The sequence below is a fragment of the Harmonia axyridis genome, chromosome 3, assembly GCF_914767665.1.
Source record: "Harmonia axyridis chromosome 3, icHarAxyr1.1, whole genome shotgun sequence".
Taxonomy (NCBI): domain Eukaryota; kingdom Metazoa; phylum Arthropoda; class Insecta; order Coleoptera; family Coccinellidae; genus Harmonia; species Harmonia axyridis.
This window is the reverse complement of record NC_059503.1, coordinates 34,240,053-34,251,189: the sequence shown is the minus strand read 5'-3', so window position 1 is coordinate 34,251,189 and position 11,137 is coordinate 34,240,053. Positions and strand designations below refer to the sequence as shown.

Here is an 11,137-nt window from a genome sequence, read left to right as displayed (position 1 = left end):
TGTTTTTTTATCGCAATCGCAATAAAATATGGAAAGCAGCAGCGATAGTGTTATTCTCCATGGTTTCCGAAAAAATATTGTACGCAACACGCCCGAAAATGATTTTTTTGGACTCACAGACTTCCAGGACTCGCTTACGCTCGTCCTGGAATTTTGTCTATTCGTCCAAAAAAACCCTATTTTCCGGACTTGTTACGTAAATTACTATTACGTAACAAGTCCGGAAAATAGGGTTTTTTTGGACGAATAGACATTATTCCAGGACGAGCGTAAGCGAAGTCTGTGAGTCCAAAAAAACCATTTTCGGGCGTGTTGCGTACAATATTTTTTCGGCAACCATGTAAAATAACACTATCGCTGCTGCTCTCCATATTTTATTGCGATTGCGATCAAAAAACATGCAAATTTTTGACAACTAATTTCATATGAACTGTCAGCCGTTATCTCGGTTGCTATGGATTCTATGATTCTTTTCCGGCCTAGTCCGGGAAGTACGTACTTTACGGACTAGGCCGGGAAATGCTACTTTCTCAGAGAAAAAGCGTCCGGGAAGTGAGCACTTCCCGGACGGTTGCCGAAAAAAAAACTTTTTTGACAGTTTTGTGATTTGTTGCCTCAGTTTTGTTCGAACGCTCGTCAAAAATGGACACTAGTACTAGTCCTAGTACTGTAATAGCCAATCAATTTTGGTGTCATGAACTTCGTTCCGGTAATTTCGATGTCAAAGATGCACCACGCACATTGTTGGGTCCGACCATCATATGAGCTGTTTCACTTGCCCAAGAGCTAATGATTGCATAAAACCGTTTGGAACCATTTGCATAAGGCTGGTGTCAAGAAGAAGCTTGATGTATGGGTTCTATACGAGTCAACACAAAAAACCCTATGGACCGAATTTCCATCTGTGAATCGCAATAAAATCGACCTATTTTAGAAGCGGTTGTTGTCTAGTGATGAAATGTGGATCACTTTCGACAACGTCAAGCAAAAACGGTCGCGGGCGAAACGCGGTGAGCCAGCGGAAACGACGGCAAGGAAGTTTTTGCTTTGTGTTTGGTGATATTAACCGGGAATTATCTATTGTGAGCTAATCTTTTACGGCACAACTGTTAACAACTTGGAAATGTACTGTTAAATGTACTTGGACCACCTGAAGCAGAAGCAGCCAGCTTTGGCCAATATAAGAGCAATTGTGTTCCATCAAATCAACCTCAGGCCACACACATCGATAGTGAGCTTGGTCGGGATGTTCTTATGCATCCATTTTATCTCTCTGGCACCAAGTAATTACCTACCATCTGTTCTTCTTTATGGAAAATAATTTTGCTGGTGAAAAATTCGCTTCAACAGAGACTTGTGAAAATCGACTCTCTCAATTTTTTGCCAATAGGGACGAGAGCTTCTATGAGAGAGGCCTAATGATTTAACCCTCAAATTACAACAGGTTATCGAACAAAACGGATCATCCTAATTAGTGTCATCAAAGTCTTGTTATTCAAGCAAAAAAATGGCTTTTTTTTCATTACACCTTATACAAGATTGTGTATCTTGAGTTACCTGAACTCGCTATTTGGTATTCTGTTCTTCTTTATGAATTTGTGAATTATTTATGAATTTGTTAGGTTATGAACTCCATAGGGCAAGGATTCTCGGGTATGAGGCAGTGAGGCCGACTGAAATGTAGCAAATTTGGGAAAGCTATATCACTCTTGCTCGCTACCGTAGCGGAAATAGCCTGATTTCAAATCGAAATTGATGAGATTGTATTATATGTTTGATAGTTTTTTACTTTAATTTTGAATAACTGCCTATTGCTCAGTTTCTGGTGTTATTTTGTGATTGGAATGATATTTTTTTGACGATCCAGGCCGTATTAGAGAAAAGTTAATCATTATACGGGTTCGTTATATTAATCGAGATTTCTTAGGAATTTTAACATACTGACTGCTCCATTTTTTGATCTGTTTGTGTAACGTGAAGAAAATTGTTTTAGACTCAGAATTTTCTAGGCGAATATAGTAATTTTTTATACGTTTTATCATTTAGAATTATTTGACATGATGAACGAGCGCCGAGCTCAACATCTGTTGAGCTCGTAGCGAGTTTGTTCAAATCAAACATATGGAAAAAGTGGTCAATGATTTCTCAAGTTATATTCGGCTGAGGAATTTAGACTAACTTTTTGAGTTCAACTGTCATTTGAGCGCCGCGAATAAGACGAGCACTGGTATGTCTTCTGATAGAAGCTAGAAAATTAGAAATTTATGCAAAAATCTCAAAGTTATCAAAATTGGAATGAATTCCTATTTGGGAAAATTGAATGACAGGCAAATGATACATTAAAGCAATGTGGAATTCAATGAGAATCAAGTAAGAACTAAAAACTCTAAATAATCAGCATCACCGGCGTTCCGTGTTTCAACCTTATTTTTCATTAACGTTATTGTTATATTGTTCACGTGAGGCTCTCTAAAGGAGAATCATTATTTTAAGCATCCTGACGAAGGAACAAATTGTATTCTCCGAAATATATAGATGTGTTTGACTCAATGACTCAGAAGTTTAGAATTTTTCGGAAAACTACTTGTAGTTTTGATTTATTCTCATCCAGTGCTTCAACTTTTTAACTGAAACTTTGATATAATTAACATAATTGATTATATCATGAGTAAGTAATTATTTCTATAGAAGTATATATTATTCAATTCAATTTAATTTCACTTTTTGTGTCGAAATTAATTATCAACAAATACCAGCAATATACGGTTTCGAGAAAATGTAGGTACCTAATATTTTTTTTCAAGGACCTTTTCGAACAATTGAATATGAACCAACTAGAACGTACAAATAAAATAATTTCTCACAATTTGAATTTCGGTATTAAACAATTTGAATATTCAACATTGATATTTGCTTGAATACACTTTTTTTCTGATTGAGTAATTATGATTTTTTATGATTTATCATCTATTGTTTGTGAAATGTGTTAACTAACAGAAGAATAACCATTATTGTTTTTTTTTACTGATACATATCAGGAGGAGAGTATTTTTTTCTAGATATTCTATACGTCGTAAGAACTTGCACCAGTGTTCCGGAAAGTCCACAGTTAAGAGACAGGCATTAAGAACGTAAAAGATTGATGGTGACCTCCATCATTCATATGAAACCATTTAATTCGAATAAGGAAGAGAAATACTGAAAACTCGGCAGATTTTCCTGGAAGAAAAATGGAGTTCGATTAACCAAGGTTATTAACTCTGATTTATAGCAGTTAGACGTTTTTGAAATGCCTAACTAAATTGATGTTAATTAAAGGAAATTATAATACCACCAATCCAATAGGAAGAACCATAAACAGGGTGAGGTATTAGTGAATAATTGCGGCAAACTTCAGGAGATGATTCTGCATGAAAAAATAATAACATTTTGTTATATAGGTATCTTTTGTTCGCAACTGATTCGTCTTCCGAGATACGGAATATTAAAGTTTATTCATTGCTCTGAAATTTTGAAAGGTGAAAAATGAAGTTTTCAAACTGATAATTATTTTTGATTTGCTCGTTGAATTTGGGATAAAATATCTTTCTTTTCTTGTTCCATAAGGGGGCCGTTCTTATACAAAAAAAACATCTCTCCTTCAATACATCATCTGAGAAATGTCTTATAATAGATAATTCATCAAAGGAATGAAAAATACGCGTTAAGAGGATTATTCATTTAAAAAAAAAAAGAAATTATTATTTTCAAATGAAACAAATGATTCAAGAATGATTTCAAGCTTGAAATATCTCAGTGGCGTACCATTTCTTCTGAAAATAAAAAATAATTACCCGTTTGTGCACCAATGATGAATATAGAATACCGAATTGTCAATAAATGCGCAATAACTACCTCTTGAATCATTTACATCATTTCATTTGAATTTCTTGACCAGTTTCAGAGCAACAATTGAAAACTCAGTTCGCAAGGAAAATATACACACCCCGTTACTCAGAATACAAAGAATTTGCCAATAAAAATTTTATAATTAATCCAACTCCCTGTAACAGGCCAATTGAAAAGTCCCCGGTCTAAAATAGTTGAAACACTTTTTTTTGGCGAAATTCGATTTTATTATTAAACAAAGTTGCCTTCGAGGGCGATACAGCGATTATAGCGATCTTACAACTTTTCTATACCATTTTTGTAGTACGATTTGTCTTTCACTTCAAAATAGACCTCAGTTCCGGCGATTACTTCTTCATTGGCGCTAAATTTCATTTCAGCGAGCATTCTTTTGAGGTCTGAGAACAGGAAAAAGTCTCTGGGGGAGAGATCTGGCGAATACGGTGGATGCAGAAGCAATAGGAAGTCCAATTCATGCAATTTTCCGATGTTTTCATTGGTTTGTGACACGGCGCATTGTCTTGATGAAACAGCATCATCTAAACGATCCAATAACGATATATAATAATAGCTGTTGAAAGTCTGGCGCTTTTGGAGGTAATCAATGAATATTATACCTTGCGCATCCCAGAATAGTGATGCCATAACCTGGCCAGCTGACTGTTGTGTTTTTTCTCGCTTTGGATTCGGTTCATCGTGTGCAGTCCACTCAGCTGACTGTCGATTGGACTACGGAGAGAAATGATGGACCAATGTTCCATCCATTGTCACATATTGACGCAAAAATTCAGGTTTATTGAACTTAAATAGCTTAAAACACTGCTCAGAATCATTAACACGTTGTTGCTTTTATTCGATTGTGAGCTCGCGTGGCACCCATTTTGCACACAGCTTTCTCATGTACAAATATTCGTGAATGATATGATGTCAATGTTCAGATGATATCTTCACAATGTCTGTCATCTGGATTAACCTCACTTTACGCTCATTCAACATCATTTTTTGAACTTTTTTATTTTTTCGTCAGTGACAGCCTCTTTTGTGTGTCCACTGAGTTCGCCGTCTTAGGTGCTCATTTTACCACGTTTAAACTTAGCATACCTATCAATGATGATTGATTTTCCTGATGGTGCAGACTCCGGAAACTCTTCAACAAGCCAAGGTTTTGCTTCAACTGTATTTTTTCCCTTCAGAAAGCAATATTTTATCAGCACACGAAATTCTTTTTGTTCCATCTTTTTTCAAATAACAAAAGTAGCTACACTCACAACTAATGGTCTGACTGCTGTCAAATTTTGACACGTATCGTTTGAAGGTTGGAACTAAATAAAATTTTTTTATCATGTTAATCACGTAGTCAGAACCAGTAAAGTCAAGCGATAGTATGAAAAACCCTTGATATTTTCAGTTATAGATTTGACCGTGTTTGAATTCATCCTTGATGCGAAATTTCATACTGCTGGCGTCGTCAAAAGTAAAGACAATTAGAATAGAGTATCTATCGTTAAAAACCTCACATTTCCTTACAATAATTTGATATAATATAATAGATATAGATAATATTCGATTATTTACCAATTCACGAGACATCACGAGAGCGCAGCTCGAGTAGTGTTTCGCAAATTTCGTCGAGTGAGGAGGTTCGTATAATCGAAATATATTGTCTATATATATTCAATGGTATTTCACTGAGCTTGACTTTTATTTTTTTGGCGAATGTCCAAGAATGTTACTATGGAAATGATCCAAATATGTCAGGAGGCGAATAATATTATTATTATTATATTATAAATCATTCGAAAATTTTCATGCTGAATTTCTCAATATTATCATAATACCATTCGTCTGGATAAAAAAAAACCGGCAACAATGATTATAGCCTTATGGAAGTTATAATATACAGGGTGGCCACTTTTTCAATGGGATTGTATTGGTAACTTTTAAACCATAAGAGTTAGGAGGTCAGTCAAATGGAGAAAAAGTTGTATGCATAGAAGCATGATCAAGCAGTTCAAACAAATCGAGATTATCAGGGCCGGTTTTCGAGATATCATAAGAAAAGTAAATTATGTCATTTTGATTTTTCTTTTTTTCCCACTTCATTTCAAATATAATCAAAAAATGTCACAGGAATTTTTTATTTGACAGTAAATTATCCCCAATTCGACGTAATCGGATTTCGTATCCAACGTTTTGTACTCTCTGGGCTACCCTCAACCTCATTTTTTTCAATATGGACCTGCATATTTTATGACATTTTTCGAAATAACTTTTAACGCTGAATTCAACGATATATCATACAATGTCATTCAAAGTAGATTTTCAGGAGATTTTGACCCTCATCCAAAATTAATGGTGTCTATGTAAGAAAAAACAAGTCTGTTAACGACATCAATGTTCTGACCCAAATTCAATCGAACCCAGAAAAAAAATCGAGAACTGAGGCCAGTCAATGGAATTTTTCAAAAACTTCTCTTAATAAAATAGTCAAGAGACGCGAATACAATGATTTTGAATTTGAATACCGAGCCTTGCAAAAATTATATCGTAATGCTCTCAAAATAAATTTCGATTCTGTAATTTGTTTCAACGGAACAAATGACAAATACAACAATAGTGATACCTCGCGAGAAAATTGAGAATGGTTTGGAAGGTATTCAAGGAGACCAAACAAGCAAATGTATAAGAAGTATGGGTTCCAGAACCGTTAAGTGCATTTTACAAAATGGTGGACATTTCGAACACTTACTTCATTAATTTTCATTTACTTTCGAATATTCATTCGATTTTTCTTTCATTAAATGATACTTTTGTTTAATAATTATGAATTGAAATATTTAAATGATTATTATAAAAGAAGAACCAAGAAACCAGTATACTGGTTTCTTGCTTTGATTCTAATATGTTCCATTTAGTTCAAGATGGGTAAGTTGATTTTCTTATCGAAATTTATTGCATATTGCATGTTGTTAATTAAACTAAATGAAGGTAATACAGATCCAACCCGAAGAAAATTGGATAAGGGTCAAAATCACCTGAAAATCTACTTTGAATGACATTGTATGATATATCGTTGAATTCAGCGTTAAAAGTTATTTCGAAAAATGTCATAAAATATGCAGGTCCGTATTGAAAAAAATGAGGTTGAGGGTAGCCCAGAGAGTACGAAACGTTGGATACGAAATCTGATTACGTCAAATTGAGGATAATTTACTGTCAAATAAAAAATTCCTGTGACATCAAAATCAAAATGACATAATTTACTTTTCTTATGATATCTCGAAAACCGGCCCTGATAATCTCGATTTGTTTGAACTGCTTGATAATGCTTCTATGCATGCAACTTTTTGTCCATTTGACCGACCTTCTAACTCTTATGGTTTAAAAGTTACCAATACAATCCCATTGAAAAAGTGGCCACCCTGTATAAATCCCCTGATTTCAAAATCCGATTACTCCATTTCTGATGAAAAATGTGTTAGATACGGAACTGAATTCATTTTCTTGCAAAACCCACTACTATGTTATAATCCAAAACCCAATGAATACCTCAGAAAATCGCCTTCAAAATATAGATGAGTTTCATTTCAAAACTCGATAAATCCAAGATATCTTCAAATCAAAACCAGACAAATTGAAATTAGCTAATCATTGCAGCCATGAAAAACTACGATATTATGCGGAAGTCCTAGAAATATACAATAATTTCTCGGCCGGAAAATCTATGCGAGCAAGTCGAAGAAATACCAGATATAATAGACTGATTTCATAAAGATTTATCATTATTTTGTTTCTATTGAATTGAAAGTGGAGTAAGTGAAGCGATAAAAATGTGATGAAATCCATATAATCCATATAATATTTAAACTTCTAATGATCTTTAATGGTGAATTTCAAACAACTGGCCATGCAAGTTTCAGATCCCGACAAATTCAAAACCAAAACACGACAGCATTTTTCCGTTTCCTATGTGGCTAGCGCAACTCGCACATTTGATAACCATGCTTTCTGCGTACAGCCAAAAAAATTGTGCATATACACCTATATTATTATATTTCTGTTAAAAATGATAATTTGAATTTTTTTCTTGAGATCAGGTTTATTTTAGTGGGGATTTTATTTAATTTCTCAATTTATATCGAATTATAATTAACTTGGATATGCTTTGACTGTAGACTACGTTTAGTAATTCTAAAATGTTTTCCCTCAAACCAATTCTCTCCAGTATATCCCACATAAATTTGTGTTTCACCATGTCGAATTCTTGTAATATTGTATTCAATTATCCAATTATTTCACTCGGGGTAGGTGTGTGATTATAATTTTTTCTTGTATGATTAATGATATCATGCACATGTGTAACTTTCATTGGTTCATATTGACAAACTCTCATCTTCAATCGAGAACAATAGCAACGTATTTCCATACGACCTTGACTCATAATCCGAACGTTCTATTAAATTGCTCATAAATTTCCCTAATGAGCGCATAGTTTAATAAAAGGGTAATATTCCTAGCAGAAAGGGGCTTGTTAAATGAAGCTGCAGCATAATTATTTCACTGAACACTATAGGGATACGGTTCGGCGCACTAACTACGTGTTCACGTGAAAAACTGACGTCTTCTGTGAGTTTTCACGAGGAAAACTGTGTGTAACAATTAAAATAATGATACTCAGTTTCGAGCTTCTTGATCCGTTGTAGCCTATCGTGCAACGGCCATGCCAGGGTCTTAATTTTCATGCATCTTGAAAGCTGACAGGTTTCCGTATAATTGAAGGTTCGTTCCTTGAATTTTTCATGGAGTGAACTTTACAGGAGCTATTTGTTTTCGTCGTGCTAATGTTTGCAGTCAGACATGAGATATGTTTCATTTATTCAACTACTATTGTCGTCCTGTTGGTAGTTTGTTCCAGACGAATATGAATTTTTTATGAGACATGTTATGAACCATGTTTTATCGAAAGGTGGCGTTTATTACTTGGGAAAGGTGAGCTTTGAAAGAGGATGAGTAGAGTTCAGTTATTTGAGCAATGAAATGATGGTCGCAATCGAAGTAAAATGTCGTTGCTATTGTCAAAAGAATCTTTTTACCTATTGCTTACAAGTTTTTGTTCACGTTTATTTATTTTTTGATTTATTCATTCATTAATATCTTCTCCTTCTTCTTCTTCCTTATTTTTAAGACTTGTCTTGTCATCTTCTGTTCATCCAGCCTCTTGCGATGTTGACGTCCAACTCTCATACCATCTCTTTGGTGGTCGGCCGGGAGGGCCACTTTGCCCATCGATCATTGCTCATTCTTTCCACGTGATCTCTCCAGTTCCTGCGTCTTGACCTTACAAACCGAACAATATCCTGCACTTCCAGTTCTTCCCGTATAACACTGCTTCTTATTTGGTCCCGCAGTGTTACTCCCTATATTGTCCTTAGGATTTTCATCTCTGTACTTCTCATCATAGATTTGGTTTTGGAAGTTTCAGCACGGGTTTCTGCTGCGTATGTTAATATTGGCCCTTCAGCCGTTTTGTATATACGGACTTTACTTTCTGCTGCCATATGTTTGTTCTTCCATATTATTTGTCTTAAGCATCCAGATATTCGGGATGCTTTATTCGTCTGAGTCCGTACTTCTTGATACAAGTTCTTGCAGCTGGATATTTCTACTCCTAAATATGTACATTGCAAGGTTTGTTTGATGGGTTTGTCATTGACGGCCAATTTGCATCGGATAGGTTCCCGAGAGATGACCATCGATTCCGTTTTCTTCAATGAAATAATCATATTGAATTTATCGGCTGTTGTTTGGAATCGATATAGCAGACGTTGTAGATCATCTTCGTTTTCAGCCATTAAAATAGCATCATCCGCACAATTCATATTTGTTTGCAATTTTCAGAAATTACACTAAAGGAAATCATAGAATATTTGCTCGAAATCCAAATTCAATAAAACGTAAAAAATACTGCAGCGAGACCAAACTGCTCTTACATCACAATTCAAAAACCCATCAATGCTATAAAAAGGATATTGAAGCAGCAGTCTCTTAATTCTTTACTTGAACTTATCTGTGGGCAAGTCCTGAATAGCCGAAGGGATTCTATCAAGAAACTTTATACCCACAAAGGAGGCACCACGTTTTACTCAAGTGACATCTTTCAGTTCTAAATTGATGTCTTCCTCACGTACAACAGTAATGATTAGACCCGATAATATTGAAGTTACCCCTATTCTTGTGCATAAATATCAACACTTCCAGAATATATAAAGAGAGAAGGAATTTCCCTATCTATGGAAGGGGTCTTACAATCATCGCGATAAACTGTAGCAGAAGCTATCCTGAGGGCTCTCTTCTGCAACGCGAAAATTCTGTGGCAAGAGGAGCAGTTGAAATGGGCTTCCCTCAGAATACTCGCCGACAAGCGACGCGACATACCTCTCAACAAAAAGACACCCTTACTCAGCTTCTTAGCAAGCTGATCAATATGGTCATCTCAGCGACGAGTCAAGGCCGATCCCTAAAAATCTTCATCTTCCCCCAACAGATTCTCAACACTCACTTGCAGTAGATGAAAAACCTCTTAACAATTTTTTGCTCATTTACAACGAGTTTATTAAGAGTGAACCAATCGAGGGCTACCAACTGCGCCGCTCCCCCATCCTCCAAGAGGAAAGGCTGACTGCTAGATGCCAAGGAGACAGTTGTATCATCTGCAACTAGTGTGACCTCAAAAGTGTTGAGATAAGCCAGAAAATCATTGATGAAAATTAAAGAAGACAGGTCCCAGAACTGACCCTTGTGGGACGTCGAATTCCACCATCTTCCGATTTGACCATTTCTCATTAACATAAACAGCCTGATATCTATCAGACAAATAAGCACTTACAAAATCACAACTCTCGTTGTATATGTATAAATGTATACCTACACTGGAATATCAGTTATGATTCATTTGAACGTTGTTGCGAAAAACTACACTGATCAACAATTGCTAGGGATCACTTATGAACTTCTCTTCATTTGTGTTTTTTTCAAGTTATCTCGTGAATATCTGTACATTATATGTTCTCTAAGGAAAAAGTAAGATGTTTTGAGTTGATTATATCAAAGTCTTCCTCACTTCATCGGCTCTTGTTCCCAAAATCGATTATTATCTGTAGGCTGTTACAGGTGGAGTGAAAAGCAATGTGGTATTTGTTATTAAATCTGTTTTTTTCTCTCGTTCAAACACATAAGGTAACAATAATTG

General features: G+C 35.2%; 1 protein-coding gene across 1 annotated transcript; it reads right to left on the bottom strand.

The window, feature by feature from the left end:
• Positions 1-9,305: 9,305 nt before the first annotated feature.
• LOC123675272 lies at positions 9,306-9,767 on the bottom strand. Its single transcript, XM_045610618.1, has one exon. It carries the CDS (start codon positions 9,765-9,767, stop codon positions 9,306-9,308), a length of 462 nt encoding a protein of 153 aa, XP_045466574.1.
• Positions 9,768-11,137: the final 1,370 nt, after the last annotated feature.